The sequence below is a fragment of the Ailuropoda melanoleuca genome, chromosome 6 (assembly GCF_002007445.2).
Source record: "Ailuropoda melanoleuca isolate Jingjing chromosome 6, ASM200744v2, whole genome shotgun sequence".
Classification (NCBI taxonomy): Eukaryota; Metazoa; Chordata; class Mammalia; order Carnivora; family Ursidae; genus Ailuropoda; species Ailuropoda melanoleuca.
The window spans coordinates 92,495,015-92,520,378 of NC_048223.1; the positions used below are offsets into that span (position 1 = coordinate 92,495,015).

General features: G+C 55.0%; 1 protein-coding gene across 3 annotated transcripts; it reads right to left on the reverse strand.

The window, feature by feature from the left end:
• Positions 1-311: 311 nt before the first annotated feature.
• Positions 312-25,082, reverse strand: RET (ret proto-oncogene). 3 transcript variants are annotated; one of them, XM_034662907.1, is made up of 17 exons: positions 24,824-25,082; positions 23,394-23,589; positions 21,598-21,797; positions 19,314-19,572; positions 18,436-18,561; positions 17,774-17,884; positions 17,132-17,254; positions 16,005-16,261; positions 13,181-13,328; positions 11,562-11,669; positions 10,328-10,542; positions 10,123-10,245; positions 8,110-8,180; positions 6,672-6,809; positions 5,448-5,547; positions 3,750-3,897; positions 312-2,398 (listed from the first exon to the last, which is right to left on the reverse strand). In XM_034662907.1, the coding sequence occupies exons 1-17, from the start codon at positions 24,926-24,928 to the stop codon at positions 2,241-2,243; spliced, it is 2,586 nt and encodes an 861-aa protein (XP_034518798.1). In that variant the 5' UTR covers positions 24,929-25,082; the 3' UTR covers positions 312-2,240. The 3 variants fall into 3 exon arrangements, with proteins under 3 accessions (XP_034518798.1, XP_034518797.1, XP_034518799.1); XM_034662906.1 differs by having other exon boundaries at positions 17,732-17,884; XM_034662908.1 differs by lacking the exon at positions 312-2,398 and having other exon boundaries at positions 3,000-3,897.
• Positions 25,083-25,364: the final 282 nt, after the last annotated feature.

Sequence of the window (25,364 nt, forward strand, 5' to 3'; positions counted from 1 at the left end):
AACCACAAATACCTGAACTCAACACGGCTGCTGCTCTATTTCAGGGAAGGAAACATAAAAGAAGAAATACCGTGAATGATGGAATTAGAGGAGTTCTAACAGTTACCATATATGTACCTATTCACATACATATTGTGCAAGACAAGTCAAAGGTATCGCCAAGCGCTTCCTGGTTCTTTGAGCATTGCTACTTCCCCAGTGGTGACCACAACAGATTTCCTTGTGATATTTCAATCCTTACATTGAAACTTCAAAATCAGAAACCTGATGTTTCCAATGAGGAAGTTAAAAAAAGAAAAGAAGTTTACACATTTTATGACACATGATTTTATTTACATAACTGAAATTATTTCCTTAGTCACCTTGATTACAAAAGCAAATTAACATGGTATGGTTTAATAACCTTTCATAAATAGATTTTACAAATTTTAATAGCTGACAGGTTGCTATTTAATACTCAGTAATACTTAATACTTAGTAACTTCGGTGTATATGCATACGAAAATTGTCTGATAGGACTAGTAAGTATGAGTGCTTTTAAAACTCAGGAATAGACAGTTTGATAACTGGTCAAGGGTTAATTCCCCATCACCCAGTCAGCCAGTTAGACCTGGAGTTCTCACCCTGCCAAGCACAAACCTACGATGGCAACTTGCACTTATCGAGTAGGTATTTTTAACAATTTGAGAGAGTTTATTCTTTTTTTCTGCATTTAATATGAGTATCACTAAGCACATCTGAAAACCAAAAGTTGACCACAACTAGATATTTGTAAAAGAACCTACCACAGTGTGTCTGGAAAATGGCCTCAACTAAAGCCACGTTACATCTCCAGTAAGTGTTTCTCCAGCTCTCTCTCTGGGTTTGTGTGCACACGCACACACACACCCCCCATGAGGCTCTGATACATACTCATCCAAGCTACAAAAATGCCCTAATTTTACTGCTTTTGTGAAATGCCTATAAGATACAGTATTTGGATGAGACACTGTCAGTCCCTTTAAGTCTGAAGATCAGAAGGTGTGTTGGTAACTGACCCTCTCCGGCGAAGTTACAGACAGAAGAGCCGCTGAGGACTTCCCGAAAGCCGCCCCCGCAAGATGGGAGGAGTGCTGAGTGTCCGTGACCACAAACAAGCAGTGAAGAATGACAAGAAGTTTATGAGTCATAGTCAGAATCTAATAAACAAAAATGTCCTGCTCTAGCAGCATTCCGTTGTTACAGACACAGAAAAGAGTGGATACACGTACCTTTTCACACAAGCTCTATGAGAGCCAAACATTGTCTTTTCCACATCAGAACTGTAATCGGAGTGTAGCAGGCCTTGGTCATTGCCAGCGTTACTTCTAACATAACTAGCCGAACTGTCCCTCGTAACCCGAGCGCCAACCCCACCCACTCCTCATGTGTGAGATGAGCCACTGCTCTCTGGCTCTGGATGCGTGGTGCGCTGAAGGCTGGCCGCACTGGGGTTCACAGCAGCCACGTCTCTGCTGTCGGCAATCCTTGGACCGGAGGCCACTCCACTCAAACGCCCCTTTTCTTCACACTGTTCTTGTCAGGGGGCAGTGATCACTCAGTGATGGGGACCAAAGTGTCTTGTGAGCCCTCTGCCCTCGCACCACCCCTCTACATCGCAAATATGGCATCCGATCTCTCTATTGTGCTAAATTTAAGAATCATTTAAATCATGATAAAAGTCAAATGTCTTCCTAAGAAAAGGTGCCATGATTCTAAAAAACCGCTCTCAGGATCTCAAATGCTGAGCGGAGGCCTGCCCTGAGGTCCCCTCATCCCCTCTAGCCCTGGCAGGGCTTTGTCCCCACTCTAAGGCCTTGCTGGGCTCTTGTTCTGAGCAAGGACAAGTCGTTTGGGTCAGGTTTTTTTTTCTTTTTTCTCCTGTTGCCCTTCTGGTGTGTGTGCTTCGTGTTTAAATCTTGTTGCCTTGTTTGGTGGCAACCAGAAAAATCAAGCAGCTCAGGTAGTGAGTGAGGGACCCACGTGTGTGAGCACAGAGTGTGTGGTGGTCACCGGTGAACACGGACCAACACAGGGTGCTGCCGAGGGCCGAAGAGGAAGGACTAACTAAAGGCTGGACTCGCAACTCTGGTCCAGTGGCTACGTCTGCCAGGAGGGAAAATCACCAGCCAGTGTCAAGTGTACAAAGGAGGGGCTGGCAGACTTTCCGTTCTCGGCATGTTTCTTCCCCTTGGGAGTCCGTTACCTTTCACAAAGAAATGTTAACTATCAAACGCGTCCGTTAATTGTGCCGCTGAGGGTGAAACCATCCAGTTAGCATATACACTATCATTTGCATATCTTGGACACACAGTGTTAGTGCCATCAGCTCTCGTGAGTGGTACAGGACTCTCTTCAGGCCAGTTCGGGTCTGACATGCCTAAAAATGAAAACAGATCATTTGTTCTGCACTGAAGAACCAAAACTTCATGTGCAGACAGTAAGGCCTTGGCAAAACTCCCTTTGAGGTTCAAACCAAACTTTCTGGTTTCTGTGCCAATTACATGAATGCTTTCGTGCTCCAGGTTTCCAAAACACTGTTATATTTTTGGGGGAAAGATCATGTGCTCTCTTGGTAACTGGAACTTAACAGAAACTACCAATTTTATCTTTTATGAGTTTCGAACTCCGAAATCTGATATAAATATCTGTTGACCTGTTTAAGTCTTTTTCTAAGACAGCATAAAGCATTGCTGAATTAAAGGGCTTACTACAGTGGGAAGCTTCTATAAAAAGCTCTCTAAGGTAAGAATCCTACTCATCTTCCATCCAAGCCTACCACGGAGGAGAGAATCTTCCAAATCAAGGGTGCACGCGGGAGAGCCCCACAGCGTCGACGGGACAAATGGCGTGTAGTGCTAGACCGAAAGCCAGCAAGGAATCAGTGACTCAGGAGGCATGCAAAAGGAACAATCTCAGCTGAAAAATGCTTGAAACTCCAAGAGTTAAAAACAATCAATGATCAAGTTAGGAAACAGAAAAATTTTCAAGTATTTAATCCAAGACAAAAGAAGGAGTTTTGGCAAGAACCGTATTTACTGTCCATTGCAAGACCACAGCACCACAGACTATGTTCTTTCAAAAGCATTTGCTCCAGCTTTTAGCACTGACTTCATAAGTGACAACTGTCATGACAGCATGTAACGCAAAGGATGTGAAAACAGCAGTCAGCATGTGTCCTCCCTGAGGGTGGGCATGTGGGCGGGGCTCAGGCCAGGCCAGTCAATGCTCCCTTATACCGAAAGGCCTCGGAGAGCCCCCTGCCCGCCCAGGTGGGGTCTGGGAGTGACCACAGGCTGTGCACTCTGTGCAGGCAGGGTGGTGCTGGCTCCTCCTGTCTAAATTAAATGCCTCCCCAGATTAGGTAAATTTATCCCAGTAGTTAAATTAGAAGTACTATGACTTGATACATACCCACCCCAGAAATGACTTATTTATCATTTTCTCAATATCCCCTGAGAGTTCTGCCCAGCTCTCTTTCTTCTCCATAATCGTAAGTTGCCGGGCAGTGTGGTAATTATACTTATTTTCACATCCTTTTAAAAAAACATAGTTTCAAAAATGCCTGAATGTAAACGGATGCAAAGTCAGACATTTACAAACAAAAAGGTTCAGAGAGAACTTTGGTTTCATTCAGACCAGAAACACTCTTAAAAAGCATTACACAGAGTAAGGATAGTGCAGAGAAGAACGATGTTGCTAGAATCTAGTAAATGCATGTGAAATTCTACCATAGAGTTTGTTTTCAATCCACGTGGAGGGAAGGGCTCGAGGGAGGGGAGCATTATTACAGTCCACCAGGGGCGTCTCCTCCTCTGAGAGGCCGTCATCGTAAAGCAGGGAGTCAGATGGGGTGGACGCGGCCAAGTCCAAGTAGTCCTGGAAGAGAGAGATGGCCGGTCACCCCCGGTGTGGGTCATAACTGGACTTGCGCCCTGCCCCTCCCCGCCTGAAGGCAGAAGCCCTGGCTGAGTCCCACCCCGTGCTGGCTTACTAGCTTCTCTGGGAGACCTGAGCCCCTCCCCGGACAGCCCCTCGCCCAGCCTCTGCTTCGCTGGCCCTGCTCCACAGCCCTCATTGCTCCCCCTAAAAATTCACCTTCTTGGGGCAGAAATGTGCTCCCTCATTGCCCAGTGCTAGCTCTGCAGCATGAAGGGAGTACCGCACCCAGCACTGGGGAACTGGCCTGTTTACCAAACCCGAGGCTCTGGGAGAGCTCACTGCAGCCCCATTACTCATGTGGGAGTGCCAACAAGCATCTCCGATTTGCTGGACACTCTTCAGCTTTCCTCTGAGGACCCCTACCGTCTAGAACAGCACGTCAGGACTCAGAAATCTGAAGTCATCGATGTGGGTTTTGCATAGGATGCTGTTATGGGCTTTAGCTCCTAAGCCTGATGCTTTCCCAGCGCCTGCCACTGCTGCTGCCCTGGTTAAATGTGTAAAGAACAGTTCTAGCATTTTCCTGGCTGACTCTCAGCTCTGTTCTAGGAAGGCTGGCTCTCTTGGCATCACCTATTACTTTTATTTAAGGTAACCTTGTGATCACAGGATTTGGAGGCTTGGCCCAAGTGGTACACTGATGTTAGCTTTTATTACAAGCAGCCTACACTAACTATGCACCTTTGTTTTTGTGGATGAAGAAATGCCAACTTTTAGTAAATGTGTCAATGGAAAGACGAAACCCTGAAAGCAAGATCTGTGCGTGTCTTGTTTACTTGTATCCCCAGCACCTGAGACAGAATACGGTACGTAGTAGGAGCTCAGTAAATATTAGTTGAACCTTGTTGGCTTTCTCATTTACCTACGAGTTGTAGGCTGGAGGTGCACGGGCTGAATCTAGCCTCCCAGATATGCTTTATTTCGACCAGACTGAGCTTTTAGAAATTTAAATGAGTTATTAACACTAAAGGCTGGAAAACTTAACATAAATATCCTCTGAAATTCAGAAGACCTGACAGTCTGGCACTCACATTCCTGTAGATTGTGTGGCTACAGTGAGCGGTTCTTCAGAGGGGCTGGCGCTCCTGGTCGCCACAGTCCCCACCACTCCCTAGCCACCTGTCAACCCTCAGCCGGGCCCCTCGCAGCATCTGAATTTAGGATACCCACTTCAACTCTACTCTCTCATGTTCCATTACTAAAAATTATTTTGACCGTGGAAGATTTGCCTCCCACACCTGTCTGTGGAGAGTTCTAAGTATTAAGGGAAGAATCTCAGTTTCTTTATGATTTGAGAAGGGTCCGGCTCAAGGAGAAGGGTTCAGTCACTAGCTGCCCTCTGGGGACAGCACGACCATCTCCCTTTGCCTAGCCTTGCTCTGCCCCTGCACTGGGAACTCCATAGAACTGGGGTGAGGCAGGATTCCCCCCACTGCCACATTCAGCTTGCAGATGCCTGACACCAGGAATTGGCTCCAGGTACTTACTCTGTTCTTAACCATCATCTTCTCCAGGTCTTTGCTGATGTCAGCAAACACCGGCCTCTTGTCTGGTTCCTGCTTCCAACACTGCAGCATTAGACCATACCTGGTGGGAAGCACGGATGGGCAGTTAGGACACAGCAAGGGCTGCCCAATCATAGCCGCTGCACCCAGCACAGTGCCCTGGGCCCGGAGGGCTCTGTTCTTAAACCCCAAAGCCATCTCTGCGTCACTGACATCCTTCTCTGAGCCGGGCCAGGATTTGGGGGTGCCTGGTGCTGTGGAACAGCATCTTGTGAGTCTCCTTTCCCTTGAGAGAGATTTGTCTTCACTTCCCTTTCATAGATATGGAAAAACAGCTGACAGGATGCCATACCCACTATGGTGGCTGAGAGAGCAACACCAGTCTTTCAAACTCTTAGGAAGTGTGAACTGGTTGCAGAAACAAACAAAACTTCTGCCAATCACACCTCTGTCTGGTGCCTTTCTCACTTCCTCATTTCCCTGGGTCGCTGGCATAGTTGCAGGACCCCAGGGGCTGCCAGGTGGCTGTGCGCCAGGCCAGCTGGCTGCCAGCCCAGGCCACCCAGGGAGATGTCACCTACTCACCCCTGCACTCCCGCATTTAGCTCTGAGCCAGGCACGTGGCAGGCACAAAACCGATTTTGTGGAATGAATGGACCGGCATGTTTCTGCCAGTGATGGCCCCTTTCTCATGTGTTTTCAGCCCGTCTTCTGAGAATCATCTGCTGGAACCGCCATATGTGAAGACTCTGGTGCTCTTGGGCAGGGGTGCCGGGTCTTCTTGCCTGCCCCCTGCCGACCTCTGTGCCTCCACGTGGGCACTCCCCAACATGTACCCCTAAGGTCATTCTGAATTACCTGCCCCTCCCCAAGGGTCTTGTGGGGACAGGCCTTGGGCCTAATCTGCTCCCTGGGCCTGAAGCATCCTATGATCCTTCCCACTACTTCTCCTTGGCCCTATTTCCCCTCATCCATGTGAGTGCCCCCCCCAACCCAGGAAGTGCACTCAGCCCCCAGCAGAGTCAGGGTCCCCAGGATCTGCTGTTAGGCCCAATGGTGGTTCTCTGACTTCTGCCTTGGCATGCTCTTCCCTGTTACTACCTACCACCCGGTTCACCCTGGTGCCCAGGGCTGCTCGGGAGCAGGGAAGGAGTGAGTATATTGTCTGTGTCTGAGGGAGGCTAGGCCAAAGCAAAGCCTGCTCACATCTCCTCGCTGCAGTTGTCAGGCCTCTCCATCCGGTAGCCTGTCTTCAGAAGGTTGAAGAGCCGTTCCGGAGGAATCCCCGGGTAGGGGTTGCCCCCCAGAGTCACAATCTCCCACAGCAGGACACCGAAGGACCACCTAAAGGGAGTGAGACAACCAGTGAGCGGCTGTACTGGGCCAGTGGTGTCCTCATCTCAGCAGACCAGACATCCGTCCTCCCAGCAGCAGTTGACCTCATCAGCCCCCCAGTGTAAAGAGGCAGCCAAGGCCTGACTGCATGGTTGGATGTGGAATGGAGGTGGGGATAGGCCGTCTGCCTGCCCTGCTCTCACCCCTGTGGTGCGGAAGCCCCACCAAGCCACTGCCCAAGCTCAGACCCCACATCCACAAGAAGTGCTTGGCTGGCCCCGTGGAGATATGCAAAAGCATCAGAGACAGCGCACAGCAGCCAAGCAAGTGCAGCAACACGCGAGGGGGGGACCTTGCCCACAGGGCACAGGGCTGCCTGCCCAATTCCTTCACCTTTTCTGCGGGCTTAGAACTTTTCATAAAATCTTAGAAGAAAAAAGGCACTACTACAGAAAAATAGTTAACTGTGAGGAAAAATTTACTGTGAAGGGGGAACAAAATCGTATCACAAAATAGCATTATTGCGTGAGCCCACTTACAGCAAGAATGCATATACCTACACCCCACGGAAAACACTAGAAGACCTGTGTATGCCAGAACCTGCAGGAGTTACTTAGGGGCAGTGGGATCCAAGTGACTTCCAGTGTCTTCATTACCCTTTTCTCTGCATTTTCCAACTGTCTACAGTCAGCTTTACGTAATCTGAACACGCTGTTTAAAATTGTTCAGGAACTGCCTTTCCTCAGCCCACGTTATTCAAGATATGCATATCTGTTGATGGCAGAACACTTAGAAACCAGTCTGTTATGTTTTCGAAAACTATCAAGTCTTGTGATTAGACCTGAAAGGCTAAGTTTTGGTTCCCATCTTTGAGCAGTTGGGACACACCAGCCTAGCAACGCACTCAAGGCCACCCTACCTGTGGTGGGGACCATTCCACTTCCAGGGGAACTTGCCTGAGCCCAGCCCACACTCAGGTCCACAGAGGGGAACTGTTTGGCTGGGCCTGTGTGGCACTAAGATGCCCAGAGAGGAGAGGGAGGGGCTGGGAATGGGAGCAGCGAGCGGAATTTACAGTTACCTGCTCACTGCTCTCATGCCTTCCACTGCAACTCTCAGAACCACTATGTGGGCCCCTGCCATTTGCTGAACGAATACACGAAGCCCCTTCAGCTTGGGGGGGGGGAGGTCATTGCAGATGGCTGGTATGAGCCAACAGGCACTTGTTCCCCAGCCAAGCTGCCCAGAGAGGCATCATGGTGCACTATGCATGAAACCTTGACCCCAGGAAGGCCACACCCACACTTACACATCACTCTGGGTGGTGTAAATATGATCAAAAAGAGACTCAATTGCCATCCATTTGACTGGAATCCGACCCTAAAAAGGGAATGAAGGAAAGGCATTAACATCGCTCTGACACCCTGGGAACCGGGGGGTGGGGGTGGGGGGGGTGGGGTGGAGGGGAGGCGGAGGAACGTGAGGCCATGTCCCAAGCATTTCCAGCTCTGGAAGGATGCTGAGTAATGACATCCAGAGTGCTCCCTGATACAGAATTGGCAACACGGCCTCAGAGGGGCTGCAGCTCTAATCTGGATTTCCTAGGTGGCTGAGACGCTGGAGGGAGTCAGCCGGCCTGCCCACAGCTAGACAGGGCGTCGTTGTCATGCACCATATCCCTGCTGAGAAGAAACCCAAGGAATCACGACCATGTCCAAGTCAGGTTTCCCTACGGCCAGGTCCAGAGGACTCTGGGGTGCCCTGGGTGGTGATGCCCAATGTGTGGGCCAAGAATGCCACCAAGCAAGATCTCCCCATTTCTGAGGGTAAATGAGTTTGGGAAACCAACTTCCAGTGTTTCCATCTTGGGGACTTCTGATGCAAACCAACACACTAAAGGCTGTTCCAAGAAGCCCTGAGGGAAGAAATCTGTTTTCATGTGTTGGAGCTGCTTTTTTCCCTATCACTTTATCCCAGACCCCTGTTAGCATCCTTTGAAAGAGTGCCCCCACTGTGGAGGGGCCGGGGTCAGACCTAACAAATGCTTTCCAATACAACTTGAGAAACAGCTCTTCAGTAGGTAAGTCTTAGGACACAAATCAACCAAAAATGTGTGCATTGGATTTTAATGCACCATGTCCTGTAATTTCTTTTTCTTTAAAGCATTCTTTAGGATTTACATCCTTAATGAAGTGTGATTTTCTGGGGCATGTGTTCATAATAACACTGCCTGCTGCCTGTGCTCTCCAGGACGCCTTGTGCTTGGACGCCTGTACCTCTCTGCTCCCCCGTTCTTGGGGGACTGGTGCATCAGTACAAAGACTCTGTCCACACCCCTGCATGGGGCAGGAAGCAGCCCCTCTCCACTTCCCCTTTGGCAGTTCTGAGATATGCTGTCACAACGGAAACCCTAGAAGAAACAAAACCTCAGCCTATGGCGACATGGGGCTTCTCCTGACCCCTGACAGCAGATCTGAGGTCTACAGAAGTCGCTTTTTGTATGCTGTTTTGATCAGTGTCTGTCCTGAAGGCCAGGCAGCCGTGATTCTTGGACGGCCCTGTGAGTGGCCCTGTCTGGTCTGTCACAGGAGGCTGCAGGACAGCAACCGACAGGGCAGGGGAACTAGGAGTGTTAGGACGAGTGCCACAGGGAACTGGACAACACAGCGAAGCAAATTCCCCAGAAGGGCCCCAGACCACCTATTTCAGAGGTTTGGAGAAAGTGTCTGAGAACCCTATGCCGTGTCTCTGGACTCTGTCTCCAGGGCCTCCCTGGGAGCCTTCCAAACTCACCCAGCCAGGGGTTCCCAGGCCCCCGGCCCAGAGGAACCCCCACCTGTAAAGCAGTTCATTCCTTTCTGCCCTGGAATGACTGCCACGCTCAGGTGTATTGACTTCAGTCTCCTTTGAGTGAAGAGCTAAAGTTTCACAGAGAGGAAACAGGGAAGCTTTCATCCTGTAGAAGCGAGAGGAACAACTGCGGAGACAACTGTCACTTCCGCAGCACTAGGTGACCTTCAAACGTGGTGGGGATTAAAAGCAAGAGAAGCTACAGGCCTGGCTCCCCAGTGGGCTCTCTGAAAGGTCGGGCCTGGCTCTCAGGAAGGGAAGGAGCAGACCCAGGATGAGTGCTGAGCTGGGTCTCTGGGGACCCAGGAATCAGGGAAGGATTTGAAGATGAGGGCTAGAAGTTCATACTCTAAGACTCTGTTCTCTGCTCCCCAGATGTTCTAAGGGCTCTGCCCCCACTCACTGTGGGAACCTTGCCCCCTGCCCTCCACTCTGCCCAGGAGCCCTGGGCCACCCCCCGGGGACCTGGTACCTTGCTCCTCTTCACATAGGAATCCTCTTCATAAACATCTCGGGATAGGCCAAAATCCGAAATCTTCATCTTCCGCCCCTCGGCTACCAGGACATTTCTGGCAGCCAAGTCCCGATGGACAAGCTGTGAGGAAGAAACAGCAGGGACCCCTGAAACCTAGGTCCCCATGGCAGGCAGTGGGGGCCCGGGCCGGCGCGGCACACACCTTCATCTCCGCCAGGTACCGCATCCCCCGAGAGATCTGCCAGGCGAAGGAGATGAGGTCGCCCATGGTCAGGGCCCGCTCCTCAGGGTTGTCCAGGTAGCTGGAGCTGCGGCTGCCTCCACTGCCCACGTAGCCCGGCCCAGCCTTGCGGCTCTCTCGGAGGAATCCCCGCAGGGAGCCGTACTTGGCGTACTCCACAATGAGGAAGAGTGGCCCTGGCAGGCGAGTGGGGGCTGTGAGCTGACTGCCTGCAGGGCTCTGGGCCGTCAGAAGTCAGGCCAGCTCTGGGAGCACGGGAGGAGGCTGCAGGGTCCCCAGGCAGGCTCTGCACCCCACCAGAAGTGGGCTGTATCCTTCTGGCTGGTGGCCTGGGTGCCATGCGGCACGAGTTACATGTTTCAGTCCCAGCTCACTCTTGCATGGCTTGCTCTCCTTGCGCTGCCCGTGAAGCAGGCTCCCTGGGCAGTGGAGCACAACCTTCTGGTGTGCCCAAGGCAGGCAGCCACTGTGCTCAGTGCTCCCCTGGGAGGCTCACCCCTGCTGCTAGGATGTCATGTCTTTCCATACCCTTGGCCCTGCTGCAGCACAGGCTGGGGACAGCGGATGCAGGCAGAGGATCCGAAGCCTCACGTGGCACCTGCTCCCTGCTCCCTGTTTTCGGCAGCTCTGAGGCTGCCATCCCATCCCAGGCCCAGCCTTGAGTCCTGCTGGTGCCAACCAGCGTCCTGCTGCCCGTACCCTGCCCTCTCGTACCAGCAACATGCACATTCGTGCACACGTGTACACACATGGCCAGAGGCCCTTGCGTGGCACAGACCAGGCCAACCTCCTGTGTCCTTATGTGGGAAATGGTGACAATGCCTTTACCACTCAAGGCTGAGGTTGGTCACTTGGAGGCCATGGCACACCTAGTACCCAGTAGGTGCCCAGGACACACCATCTGTTTCTAGAGCTCCCTGCCCTAGAGCTCCATCTGGAATGGGATACTGACAAACCAACTGTCACCAGAGATCTCGGAGCACCTGCGGCAGGCCCAGAGAGCACGCTCGGAGCAGAGGCCTCATGCCCACGCTCTTGCGGCAGCCCTTTCTAGTCCTCTCACCCACACAGGAGGATGCAGGCCCCAGGTGGGGGCCAGAGCCACAGAGGACAAGGAAGGGGAAGGAGGAAGAATGAAGCAGCCCAGAGCCCCCAGCCTGCACCGGGCAGCTGCCTGTCCCTTGGCCGGCCTTACCATCCTGGCTGCAGGCCCCGTATAGCTTGATGACATGTGGGTGGTTGACCTGCTTCAGGAGGTTGAACTCTGACAGCAGGTCCCGCAGCTCGCTTGGGGAGGCGTTCTCTGAAATGCACATAAGCACGGTGAGTTGCAAACCAGTCCCTTCTAGAAGCCACTTCTGTGAACACCTTTGGTCACCAGACCCATGTCATAGATCTGCACAGACCCTGGTTATCTCCTTCCCAGATAGCCTACCCAGGTTTAGACAAGGCCCCCAAGGACCCTGCTGCTCGGGGCTTCTCTTAGCTTGTAGGATGGTTAACAGCAGCCTCATCTGCCTCCAGGGAATAATAACCCTGAGCAGCAAACTTCCTCATCAGCAGGGTCTTTCCAGGAAAACCCTCCTGGGACCAGGCTGTGTGTGTAAGTGGCAGTATTTCCCTGCAATTGCCATCTTTCAAGGAGAGTGGTGCAGAGACTGTACTCATAAATCCTTCTGGGAGGGAAAGAGGACTGTCCCATGTCTTAAAACACTTGCTGACCAAGCATTCAACAGGAGGGTGAGGCCCTGGAGAAAGCTGGAGATGATGGGACTTCACAGAGGTGGCCTCCTGCCATGCTGGGCACATGCATCCTGAGGGTGGGCAGAGCTGTGCTTGGGCTCCCACCAGGCGCTGAAGCCTGGGGGGGAGGGATGTGGAGTCAGAAGCTGTGGCTACACAGGCCTCCTGGGACAGCTGCCCCACAGCCCACTGCCGAGCTGTACCACATCGCCCCCTCTGGCCACACGCTTGTCTGGAAGAGAGAGGACAGCTGGGAGAGAGGGTGTTGGGACCCACACAGGTTGGCCTGGGGGCTGGTCTCTATGTGCCCCCTTAGTGCCTGGGGCCTCATGAAGGCATGGGGAGACCCCAGTCTGTGGACCTAGGTAAGCATTCAGAAGCACCCTGCACAGTGTAGCCCCAAGTGTTGTGCTAGAATTCTCATGTGCACACGCCAACTTTTACCCACTGCATGGCCACTGGGCCCTTGGTCCATGTGAACCAGAGTCTGGTCATGGCAGAGGGCCGTCCACGCAGTATCTGCTCAGAAACACCAGTGTGTGTGTGTGTGTGTGTGTGTGTGTGTGTGTATGAGTGTGTGCCCACTTTGAGCCAGACTTATGGCACAAGTGGGTCACAGGGGAGGGGCAGATCCACTGGGGGCCACCGGGGATTGGGCCAGGCAGAGTTCCAGGAGCCAGTTCTTCCAGGTGGCTTCTTCACCAGGAAGGACCCCAGGGGCACTTGGCTGAGAGGAACGAATGGGGCAGACTGGGGTGGGAGAGCTGTCAGTTCAAGACCAAAAGGCTTTTAATTTTTTAAAAACTCAGATCTCTACCCAACACTGGGGCAGAAGAAGCACCAAGCTAGAACCTTCCAAGTGAGGAAGTCCTCTTGCTCTGTTTCTCCAGGGGCCACCCTGGCCCATGTCATCCATGGTGGGGGTCTTCAGAATGCAGCCACTCAAGAATAGCCATGGGGGGCTCTTTAGAAGGTCCCGGGCTGGCTGTCAGCACCCTGGTTTTCAGGGTGGTTCCATCCAGCCCTCAGGGCTCCTACAGAGCCATCTGTGCACACTGTCCAGACAAGTACCTTTCAGCATCTTCACGGCCACGGTCGTGTACCCTGCTTTGCCTTTAAGCCGGAAGGCGGTTGCCTTAACCACTTTTCCAAATTCACCTTCTCCCAGAGTTTTTCCAAGAACCAAGTTCTTCCGAGGGAATTCCCACTTTGGATCCTCCTATGTGGGGTTGAAGGAAGGGGAGGAAGAGGAGAAGCGAGAAAGTTGGTGAGAGTAAGAGGAAAATAAGAAGACAAGGCCCATAAATGAGCCCCCAGTGGACAAGCTCCAGTGTGCAAACACTGCCACCTGACCTAGTGGGCAATGGTCATCCCCCTGCACCAAGGGCAGGACCCCACAGTTGGGTAGGATCCCACACATTATGGGAAGACAGCTGTTGCCACCGAATGGCCTGGACTCTGGATGCCTGGACCCTTGCTTGTCCCCCGTCTACAGAACATGTCCTTGGCCATCCCAGGCCCATGTCCTTGTCTCTCAAACAAGGAGTTCAGGACTTACTTAGCACCCGGGGGTGCTCACATGGGAGTGTGGCCTCTTCCCTGGGAGCCCAAGCCTCCACCAGCTGCCTCCACTTTGGACACCAAGCCCACAAGCTGTGGACGTCCTACAGACCAGGCTCCGATCTGTATTCTCCAGAGATCCCCAGGATCCCTAAGAGGACTCCACTGGCACCGGTGGCCCAAGCTACCCAGGATGCCCAGCTATGAATGGAAGTGTCCAGGGAAACTTCCCTGTGTGCTGCCCCAGAAAAGGTACCACAACAGTAGTTAGGAACCTCCATCCTGACATGTGGAAGAAGCTACTCCTGTAATCAATGAGACTGGCCATCTCCCTGAACCTGCAGCCACCTTCCACCATGTCCCCCTCTACCCACCCTGCCTTCCCACTGAAATCCCACTCAGGATGACTCTGCGACAGCTTCCCAGACCCCAGATCTGAACTCTGACTGGGGATGCCGAAGCCTGTCCTGAGGATGCTGGAACCTCTCCTCCTCTGCCAGCACTGGGCATCCATTGCCCCAACCCTCCCTGCAGCTGGATGTGGGTGTGGCCTGGGGGTGCTGCTATGCTGCGCCCTGCCAGACTCGCCTGACCCACACAGATGACACCACTGCGCCCACTGTCCTGCTGAGCACAGCCATGCTTTCCAACACCAAGTGTAGGTGTGTGTGCTCTCCTCGTGGGCAGAGGTGGCCTCCTCTCAGTACAGTGTCTCGGGCTCCTGCTGGCCAGCTCCTGGGCATCCTGGTGTTGGCCCAGGTTCCCCAAGAACCCACAGGCAGGGGCAGAGTTGACAACATCATCATCGTTACCCTGGTGTTCTTACCGGCACTGGATAAGCATTCACTGCACATGGAAACTGCGCTAAACCTATGTGGATAGCACTGATTTGATCTTCTTAGAAGACATTAAAAATTCTCCCCACTTTATATAAGAGACAACTAAGGTCAAGCAGTTGAGCAACATGTCCTCAGAGCTGGTCAGTGTAGCCCTTGGACCTCGGGCTGGGCTCTGGTGTCTCTGTGCCGTGTGCCCAAGCTGAGGTAGGCTGAGGGCAGCACGTGTCCGCCTGCACGAGCACCTGCCATCACTGCCCTTCCTGTGACCTCTCCATCAACTGCCTGCATTTATAAAGGAATCAAGTGGCTTATCCAAGAGGTCTGCTGCAGAGGCTGAGACGCTTCCCAGGACAGGGGTCACAGACCCCGTCCGCTGAGTGACTGGCACTAGGAAAGCTAGGGTAGAGGCCGTGGTGTCCACCACATGTGGGAATGGCTCCCATGGCCCCGACCCACACTAAGGGATGAGCACCCTTGGGTGGCTCCTCCTATAAACCGTAGCCACCTCCAGCCAGAGTAGGGTACTGCCAAAGTCCCGGTGAGTCTGGAGCTTTCTGCCTGGAGGCCCCAGTCAAGGGGCAATGCTCCCTGCCAGGCCTTGGGGGTACAGCTTCTGTTCACATGCACCTCTCCTCGGTCCCTCTTAGAACCTGGCTTCCAGCTCCTTAGCAGTTGCCAGCAGGGACCCAGGAGAAGCACGGCAGGTTGAGGGGAGGCCTAGCCGGGATGGAGGCTGTAAGGAGCACACAGTAACTGCAGGCCCAGGCCCTCCTACGGAGAGGAGGGATTGGGAGCCTGCTGCCTCTGGCTGGCACTCTCTATCAGCCAGCTGGTTGCAGAGTCCTGGGGCCAGCCTCCGCCACAGCTGGCCCAGAGGCCCCATGGTACCCCTTTTTCCGCTCCACAAATGAACTCCCCTCCCCACGGCTGCCACCTGGCCCAGCCCCTGCCTGCTGCCATCTTTTGCCTGGATGAGGAGAGCGCCTCATCATAGGGCCCCCACTTTTGCACCCACCCCATAGACTGGGGCCCCAACAGAGCAGCCTGCAGAAATGAAGGCCAAATATGGGCCTCCTCCGCTGAACCCCCAAACCCCAGGGCCCCACCTTCTGAGAATAAAATCCACAGTCTTCCTCAGGGCCTCCCCCCAGTCCTTGGGGCATCTGCAGGACAGTTCTTTATCAGATATGGCATGGCCCACCCTCCCAAATCTCAGTCCACCTAAATTAGCACCTAGCACTCTCCACTCTGCTCAACGGCCCCATGCCCTCTGCAACCCTCCCCCCCGCCTGCCCTGCCTGGAAGGCAGCTCCATGAAGACTTGGGGATCACCCATGGTATGTTCCTGGTGGGCGAGGATGCATTAGCTGCTTGTGGGCTACTGGACACTCGGCACCAGGGAGCCCCACTCCCTACACTTCCCCACTTCCCCAGGCCGGATGTCAGTGCCCCCTGCAGGGCTGCCTCCCAGGCCAAGGCCCTCCCTGGAGCCTCACCGGGATCTTGAAGGCATCCACAGAGACCTGGTTCTCCATGGAGTCCAGGGAGGGCCGGCGGGCACCCGACGAGGAGTAACTGACTGGGAAGGCCTGGGCCGGCCGGCGGAAGGTCATCTCAGCGGAGGCGATGGGCGGCTTATGGGCGTTCTTGTGGTAGCGGTGGATGCAGAAGGTGGAGAGCAGCATGGAGATGATGAAGGAGAAGAGCACGGCCGCCGCAATCACCATGCGGCAGAGCTCATCACACAGTGGGTCTGCGGGCAGGGGTGGCCGTGAGGGACAGCGTGCCGGGAGGGGGCCCCGGTGCCCACCACTGGAGGGCTGCCCTGGCAGACTAAGCAGCTGGTAAGCACTGCAGGAGTCTGGACGTGAGAGTAACACACACACTCACACGGCAGCGACCGTGTGGCAGGGGCTGTGCCGTACGTTTTCCCTATGGAGACTTGTCACCCTCCTACAGAAGGGCCAAGGGACCCAGGGAGTTTAAGCAGCCTGCCCGAGGTCACACAGCAGAGGCAGAGTGTGCACCGCACCAGCCATGGAACACTGCACCGAAGCCAGCTGGCCCCGGAGCGCTGGCGGGGAGGTGGGGTCCCTCCTTTGTGTGCCCATCATCTTTCGTATTTTCTTTATAAAACTGAGAGAGGGAAGGAAAGTGGCTTTGCACCTAGCACCATGCAGCAACAACTCAAATATGAGAAAAATGTCCCTGGGCTCAGACAGGAAAGCTCCCTGGGTGCTCAGGCCCCTGCCGCCCACGGCACCTGCTGGTCTAGAAGGAACACTTGTGGGCTCTGGCTGGAAGGGTGGGGTTCTGGTCAGACGGTGCCATGGGCCCAGAGGAGGCCCTGCACAAGGACCATCTGAGTAGATGCTGAGTTATTTGGTGGAAGAACTTTCCAGCCCAATCTTTCTCATAGAACTTTGGGCTGGAACTCACTGTGAAGAGGCCCTGACCTAGACCTGTCTGCACAGACTGGGAAACTGAGGTCCAGAGGGAAGGAAGAGGGTCTCCTGGGTTTTACCTGCCTTCCTACAATTTCCTCCCTGGCTCGCTGGGGCTCAGGGAGGTGTGGGGAGTCCTGCCCTACATGTGATCCCAGCAGTGCCCCCCACCCACTCACCCTGGCTGTCTTCAGGCTCACAGAAGCACTTCTTCTCTTCAGGGAAACAGTTGCAGATACCGAAGCCAGCTTTTATCCCCCAGCGGTCCCCTGGCTCGTGCCCACCAATGATGCTGCCGCCCCCTGGTGACAGATGCAGCCCACTAAGCCTCCTGGTGTGACCAGACAAACCAGGACCACCCAGGTGAAGTCCCTCCCCACACAATATCAGGGAGGGCAGTGAGCTCTGAAATCTGGGTCACCTGGGTAGGAATCAACACAGTCTGCCCCCAATCCCGTGCCCTGGGCCCCGCAGTTAGGAGGAGGAACCCACAGGATGTCCAGGGCCCTTGTTGAGGTCCACACGTGGTTACTTCACAGGGCAGAGAAGGGGCAGCAGGGAGCCAGGAGAATCAGGGGTTGGGAGCTGTACTGTGTGAGTTGGCCAGGGAGACACTGGAGAGTGTGGGTCAGGATACCAGTCTCCAGAGTCCTGATGGGGCAGGGCCCTTTGTTCAAATGAAATGATAGAAAAAGTCTCGGCACAGAAAATTCAGGAATGAGGCTGGTCTGGCTGAAGTGCAGGGGGTAGTCCAAGCCTCTCCTGCTGGCTACCCTTACCCACGCCAGGGCCTTGAACTTGCAGGCCCAGTGGTTGCTTACGGAGGCAGTCCTGGGGGCAGATGTTGACATTTCTGCTCTCCACAGCATCACAGTGGCCATCGGGGCAGGTCTTGATGCTGGGGGAGCAGGTGGAGAAGTTCCTCGTGATCCCTATAACACACAGCGGGCCGGTCACCACCACATGGGAGTACCCGCCCTGGTTAGACTGTCAGAGCCAGAAGGGCGGCACCCCAGGGCCTTCCCGGCCAACCCTGCCCCCTCCCGAGGAGCAAACTGAGGCCCGAGTGGAGAATCTATGAGTGGGATCCTTGTGGTGGAGGGCACAGCTTGGACTTGGCTGCTGTCTACGCCCCAGCCCTACTGTCTGGGGCCACATGCCCTGGCCTGGGACCTCCCAGGTAGAGCCTCTCTGTCCCCTGCACATCTCAACTTTGGCCCAGACCTTCCCAAACCCAAAGGGACCTGTGGTCCCACAGTGATGAAGAGCCTCAATGTCCTTGTGCTGCCCCTACTCTGCACCCATGCTCACCCTCTCCCGACATCAGGAACTACAAATGGGGACAAGGCTCTGGACAACAGGTGTGGAGAGAGGAGGGCCATCACAGTGGCCGGCAGGGCCCACACGGACCCCGTTTCCACTCAGCCACCATTACCCCTCTCGACCACCTGGCCAGAGGCCCTTGGTTCTGCGTGGGGCCTACCTTTGCCATCTCCCTGTCTCCACTCGCACCTGCCCGTCAGAGAGCCCAGGCCGCCGCACTCCTCACACTCAGGCCGCCTCTTGCTGACTGCACAGGACAGGGGGCAGCCTGGCTCCTCAGCCACATCTGCGGGGGGCAGAAAGCTGGTCACAGGGGGTGGCCTGGACCCAGTGTCCAGCTAGCCTCTGGGGCAGAGGAAAGTACTGGCTGGGCTCCTTTCATGGGTGAGCCCAGAGGGGTGGGGGTGCCTTAGCACCAGGGCACAGAGCAGTGATGGGGCCCACGGAGGAGAGGGCTGTCACCACAGTCACGGCAAGGGGAGGCAGCTACTGGGCTGGGGTACGTATGGAGGGAGGATGTGAGGAGGCTAGTGGCTAGACTCGGCCAAAACACACACGCCTAGTTAAACCTGAATTTCAGATAAACAGTGACTACTTGCTTTGTGTAACTGTGTCCCTAACACTGCATGGACATACCTGGAAGTTTGTCTTCTAAAAGACTCTGCAAAGGGACATACTAACACCAAAAAATGCTTGTTGCTTACCTGAAGTTTAAATTTAACCAGGGTCTCGTATTTTCTCTGGCAGCCCTAAAGCAAGTGCATGTACAGAATGCATCGGCAATGGGGATGGGGAGTGGCGGCCATTTACTATGAGGTGACTCTGGCCTACGTTGCTTTATACTTTCTCCTTGTCACCCTCCCAGCCTGGCTATGCAGGGGGCACTGTGATTCTCATCCGATAGGGAAAGAGACTCAGGCTCAGGGACGCTGCCATTAGGTGAAGGGGAGCAGGCCCGGGCCCCTCCCATGTGGGGGAAGCCCAGGGCTCTGCCACACCCTGCCTGTCCCGACCCTCCACGGGGGCCCTGGCACTCACACGTCCCCTCCACGGTGACGACCAGCGGGGCCTGGGTCTGCCTGCGGGTTGGCCGGTCGGCAGCCACCACCGTGTACTGGAGTTGAGAACAATCGAGCCGCTGCAGGGCTTCCGTGTCATTCACGAACAGGGTCCCCGTGGTGTCCTCGGCTGAGGTGACCACCCCCAGGACACTGCAGTTGGTGCTGGAGAGCTGCAGCTTGTACTGCACGTGGATGCCGCTGAACTCCTGGCAGTTGTCCACACAGACTTTCCCAATCTAGGCATGGGGCACAGGCAATGCCTCAGCCAGCTGTTGCACCGGCCTGTGATGGTGGCTGGAGGGGCTTCTGGGCGGCCCGAGTCCTGGATCAGTCCCCTACTGGGTCCAGGGATGACAGCCCCACTCCCCTCAAGTCCCCATCCACCTGCCTGCCCCTGCCCTGGCCATCACACCACCGCCCACCCCTGCTCCTGGGAGCCAGAGGTGAAAGAACACAGGGCACTAAGGTTTGGTTTAGTGACTGCCTTGAGAGGTGCCTGTGTTCCCAGCTCATTCTTCACTTACTCACTTGTTTAGGCACGAAGGCTGATTTGGTCCCTCCTTCTCACCTCCCTCACTTCTGGCCAGGCCAGTTTTGTTTTGGGGACCACCAATTGCCATCCTCATTGCATGTGGCTGGGGTGCTCCAGCCCCTGCCCAGGCCACCTGCCTGGGCCGTCAGAGCACCGCACCAGGGCCACATGATTCACGCAGCTTCGCTGCCTGCCCTACCTGAGCCCCAGGGGGTCTTCCTGGGACTCTGGCTAGAAGCCCTGGAAAAGACAGGATCTTCTCCTGGGGATGCTAGGCTGGCAGTGCCACTGCTGGGCCCCAGAGCTGGGCAGCCGGAACTCTCCTTTTTATCCTTTGGCTACTTGAGTTAGAACGAGAATTTCAGTGGCTTAAAACCAAAAGCTCTGACTAGTCAAGTTGGGTGGCAGAGGGCAGGGGTGGGGCAGGTGAGGCCCCACCTGCAGCCACTGGGCAGGTACTTGCTCAGCTTGTTCAGGCCCAGGGCAGAGCCAGGCTGCTCCATACCCAGGCCTGACACCACAACCAAACCCCCTCCCGGGTGCCCCAGTGCATCCCGTATAAAGTGTGCTCACTTCCACTCTCCCATAGGGGGCCTCGAAACTGCCCAAGGTCACTATCCTCAATTTACAATCATAAAGACTGGGGGGGTGGGGGTGAAAGATCACAGCGAGTTTGAGGCTGGATTGGGACTCAAGTCCCTGTAATATTTTGAGTGTGTTGGGGTACAGATGTCACGTCCTGCAGGGCCTGCTTCCATTCAGTACGCCCTCAGACACCGTTCAGGCCCCTCTGCCTTGTCGCCTCCCACCATCCTTGACCTCCGCCTCCATGAAAGGCCTTTTGAGGCAGGTCAGGGAGCTTGGATATGTCCAAAGGAGGGGTCCTTTGTGTGCGGGACCTGGGTGGCTGTCAGGAGTGGAGGGGGCATAGGAACCAACCATAGAAACTGGGACAAGTGGAGATGCCCCTAAGCATGACCTTCTGAAGAGGATGGATCTGAAGCTGCTAGGAAAGAGCAGTACATGAGGCCCTTTGCATGCTGCAACTGCAAGTAAAATTACAAAAGTCCTTAAGAGAAACTTTCTAGAAAAAACTACCAAAATGCTAAGTACTAGTTGATATGGCGAGAAGAAATCAGTCCTCTCTGTCCCTCATCTTATACTACTTTAACTAATTGTTATTTTCCAATGACAAATGCACGCAAGATAAGCTCTAGTAAACGCACTTGCAGAGGCTAAGGGGAAGCGTTCCCCACCTTTCCCCGCAGAGGGCGCCACTGTTAACTTCTGACTGAATTTACAAACTTGTAAATTTCATCAATGAAAATTTGCTTTTGAACATAAGGAGCCACGTGAGGCCAGTATTTTTACAAAACCATTTTTACAAACCCACCAGGAACATCTTTCTAAGTCACCATATGTAGCTTTAGCTGGCATTGCTCTTACATTAGGATGAAACACACTTTAAAGATACCAAGAAGGGAGAGGGTAAAAAAGAGGCCCATGGTGCCCACCAACCCTGCCCATGACTCTGCCAACTTCGCCATGGCCCCAGCTTCCCTGGCCCTGTGCCTGAGGCTTTCCCGGGCCACTCCGTGTACATGTTAGGCCAGAAGGAATGTCTCTCATCCTCAGCCCTGCTTGTAATCTGTTAAACAGAGTACCCCACCCTGGGGGTCCTCTGGCCCTCTGTGCCCCCACCCCGGCAGGCATCGGGCTGTGCGCTCACCTGGGCAAAGCGGCGGGCCCGCCTGCTCACAGTGAAGGAGTAGGCGCTGGGTAAGTGCAGGCTGACAGGCAGCACGGTCACGTTGAAGTGGAGGAGCAGGACGCCCTCCCCGGGGCCCTGGAAGTCCGAGTCATTGACCAGCACGGCCAGCTGCAGGGAGCGGCTCTCTGAGATGGGGAGGCTCCGGTTGAGAACCAGCCCTGTGGGTGGGGGCACAGTGATGACTGCCTCATTGCTGAGGCCTGGGACCGCTGCCCCACGCCGCTGCACGCCTCCTCCCAGCCACACACCAGGCGCATACACACGTGTGCAAACACAGATTTTCACACTTGTGCTGTGTGGATCACAGACTTGGCAGATGGTGCTAAGTTAGAACCACTGTTTAAATGTCCATTGTGCTGAGCTGGACGCCGAGAGAAGCCTTCTCAGGTGGGAGGTCACTTGTATGTATGGTGGTATGTGTGTGTGTGTGGTGGAGTGTGTGTGTGTGTGGTGGGATGTGTGTATGTGTGTGGTGGGGTGCGTGTGTGTGGTGGGGTATGTGTGCGTGGGGTGCGTGTGTGTGGTGGGGTATGGGTGGGGTGTGTGTGTGTGTGTACGTGTGTGGTGGTATGGGTATATGTGTATGGTGGGATGTGTGTGTGTGTGGTGGGGTATGTGTGTGGTGGGGTGTGTGTGTGTGGTGGGGTACGTGTGTGTGAGTTGTGTATAGGGTATACATGTGTGTATGTGGTATGCATATAAAGAGTGTGTGTGTGTGTAGCATGTATGTGTGGGGTGAGCACATACACGAGATAAAGATCTACCACCACTGAGGCCCTGGGAAGATCATACTGGCCTCCATTCCCCCAGAGACCTCTTCCCAGCAGCCGCAGCCTCTAGTGGAGCCCTGGACTTCATAGGCCCCCAGCACGCGGAGCCTGCACACTTCCGCGCCTGCTGCATGCTGCGGCTATGGTTCTAGTTGTGCAGAGACAGAAGGATATGGGTGGGGAGGTTTTGGTACACATGGTGTATAAGTGAGTGGGCCTGGGCAGGGATGACATTTTCCCTTATACAGGGCAGGAGACCTTCAAAGGCTCAGTAGGGGTGGGGAGGATCAGCCCAGGACAGGATCAGTCCGGGCAGAAAGGGGTAACAGTACCAGCGATTCTGGGATCCCTCAGAAGCAGATTGCAAATCAAGGATTCAAGTGCAAGTTGGGTATTTGGCAGGTGACCCCAGAAAACCTGGGAGGGAAGGTGGGGGAGACGAGGCAGCTGATGAAGATGCCCCGCCCTGCAGGTGAGCACAGTAGGTCCCTGGAGCTTAGTCCTGCAGGACATTCCAGGAGCCAGACAGGATAATCATTGCGGGATTCTCTGGCTCCAACATACAGAGCTGCTGTTATATACTAATCCCTGTTAGTAGACAGCTGTGGGGACAAGGGAGAAATAATCCCCAGGCACTCAGGCACCTTGGGGGTTGCAAAGCAGAGGCCAGAGGGAGGCCTCAGGCAATGATGTATATGCTTGTAGTGGGCAGTGAGCCCTGGCATGGTCCGTACGGAGAAGTGTGGAAGGGCCCTACCAAGGTCTGCGAGGAGGCAGTTCAGGGAGAGAAGAAAGCCTGTAAAAACCCACCAAGGTGGCCAAGGTGAGCCCAGTAGAGACAAGGAAGGGCTGGGTGGAGTGGAAGGATTTGCAGCCTGGGGCTCGGAGCGCCAGGACACGAGTCTGTGTGTGTAGGGTGCTGCAAGAAGAATGGGCTGCCGGTTCCCCAGGGGGCCCAGCCAGGCCGTGCCTGGCCCCTCTTACTGTAGTCGTGCACAGTTGCCCGCACAAAACTGCCATTGGCCTGGACCAAGGTCTCGTTGGGTGAGTGCTCGATGCGGAATGTCTGGAGGGCCCAGGCCTCTCCAGGGAGTAGTGTGCTTGTGTATCTCCTCAGGAGCTCCCCAGATGCTGGCACCACATCTGCGTCGAAGACACGTATTGTGGCCACCACGGTGCCCTGCAGAAAACAGGGCGTGCCAGTCAGAGCCGGTGAGAGGGACGCCTTGGAGACCCTGCAGCCTGACTTCAGGAGGGCACATGCCCCACAGGTGGACCAAGTGTGTGCAGTCAGAGGCAGCTCTAAGGACAGACTGACCTGCATTAGAGTTCCTGTGGGGTCCCTTGCCCGTCTGGCCCAGTTATCCTCCCTGGGCCACTGTGCCTCACCTGCGCAACAGGTATGATAGGCATCTACAGACTTCCCGTAAGAATGGATTAAAGCAGATGCCCAGGTGCTCTGCTGACAGGCTTCACCAGGTCCCAGAGAACAGCAAGCTGGGCCACAAAGGGTGGAGTTAGCTCACTGTCACATAGCAATAGATGGCAGAGCCAGATCCAAGCCCAGGTATACACCAGAATGTTCTCCTCCAAACACCTTCCATATACGAGGCTGGAGGGGATAACAAGGAAAGTTCTGAGCAGTCACAGGGCATCTTTGCTTTCGCTGCTATCCAGACTCCTTGTTGTCACCCAAAGCAGCCCTTTCAAGCTTATGTGATCTTTACCAATGAGATGTGCTTTCCTCCCGTCCGCCCATCCACCAAATCAGCACCTGGGGTGCCCAGAGACCCGGGTAAAACCACACATCTCCCATTGCGCCCTTGGCCGGCCGGCTGCAGGACAGCTCCAGGCCCAGCAGGTGGCAGTCACGCTCCACCTGCGCGGACCAGAGCAGGGCGGGCCGAGGTGGGCGGGACCGTGCTGGGAGAACAGCCAGAGCCACCGGCTGGTCTTTCTGCAGGGCTGGGCTACCCTCCATGAGTCTCTCTGACCCTCCAGTGAGCGCTGACGGCGGTGGAAGGGAGAGCCCTTTTGGCAGCCATCCTCTCCTCCCTCCCCAGGACAGCACCACTGTACCCATGCGCAGCGGCACAGGTGCGCCCCCGTACCCGATGCGCGCCCTTGGCCTTGCCAGACTGGTCAGACACGTGCTAGGCATCCAGGGTCCCTGGACACTCATCAGGGGCCAGCTGGGCAGACCTCCCCTTTCCTCCTCAGCTACCCTCAAGAAAGGCAGAAAGCCCCGACAGCTGGACGGACAACTGACAAATAGGTGGAGGGATGTTCAGCCACATGGCTGGATGGCTAGATGGAAAGGTGAACAGACCAAGGAATAAATGGTGGACGGAGTGGCAGACACCCAACAGATGGACGACAGACAAGAGACAAGCGCAGGGGTGGCAGACAGGCACCTCCTTCCTCTTGAACTCCACCACAGCGCTGGCGGTGTCGAAGCCCCCGAGGAAGGTGGGCGCCGAGTCGTCCTCATCGTACACGGTCACAGGGAAGGGCACCATCACCACCTCCTCCTTGCGCGCGCCGACGCGCACCGTGCACGCGGCCACCAGCTCATACTTCTCCCGCAGCTCGCGGTCCAGGGCCCAGCGTGTGCTCACCTCCAGGCTGTCCGGGGCGCAACGGAAGGGCAGATTCTCACCTACACACCAAGCAGACCAGGAACCCCAACATGACTCCCGGGCCAGGGAGCAGGGTGAGCTGTCTTTTTCAGGGGCCCGCAGGAGTGGCTGCAGCGAGGGTGGCCTCCGTGCGTCAGAGTTGCGGAGCACGCTGGCCCTGCCTGAGCTCCTCCTCCTCAGCTCCAGATTGGAGAGGGAGGGGGCACACAGCTCCAAGCCCTGGTTTGCAGTGATGACCGTGCGCTAATGAGCTTTCCTGGGCCGGCCAGTTTCACTCGTGCTGATGGGGAAGGTCGGGGGACCAGAAGGCCTGGAT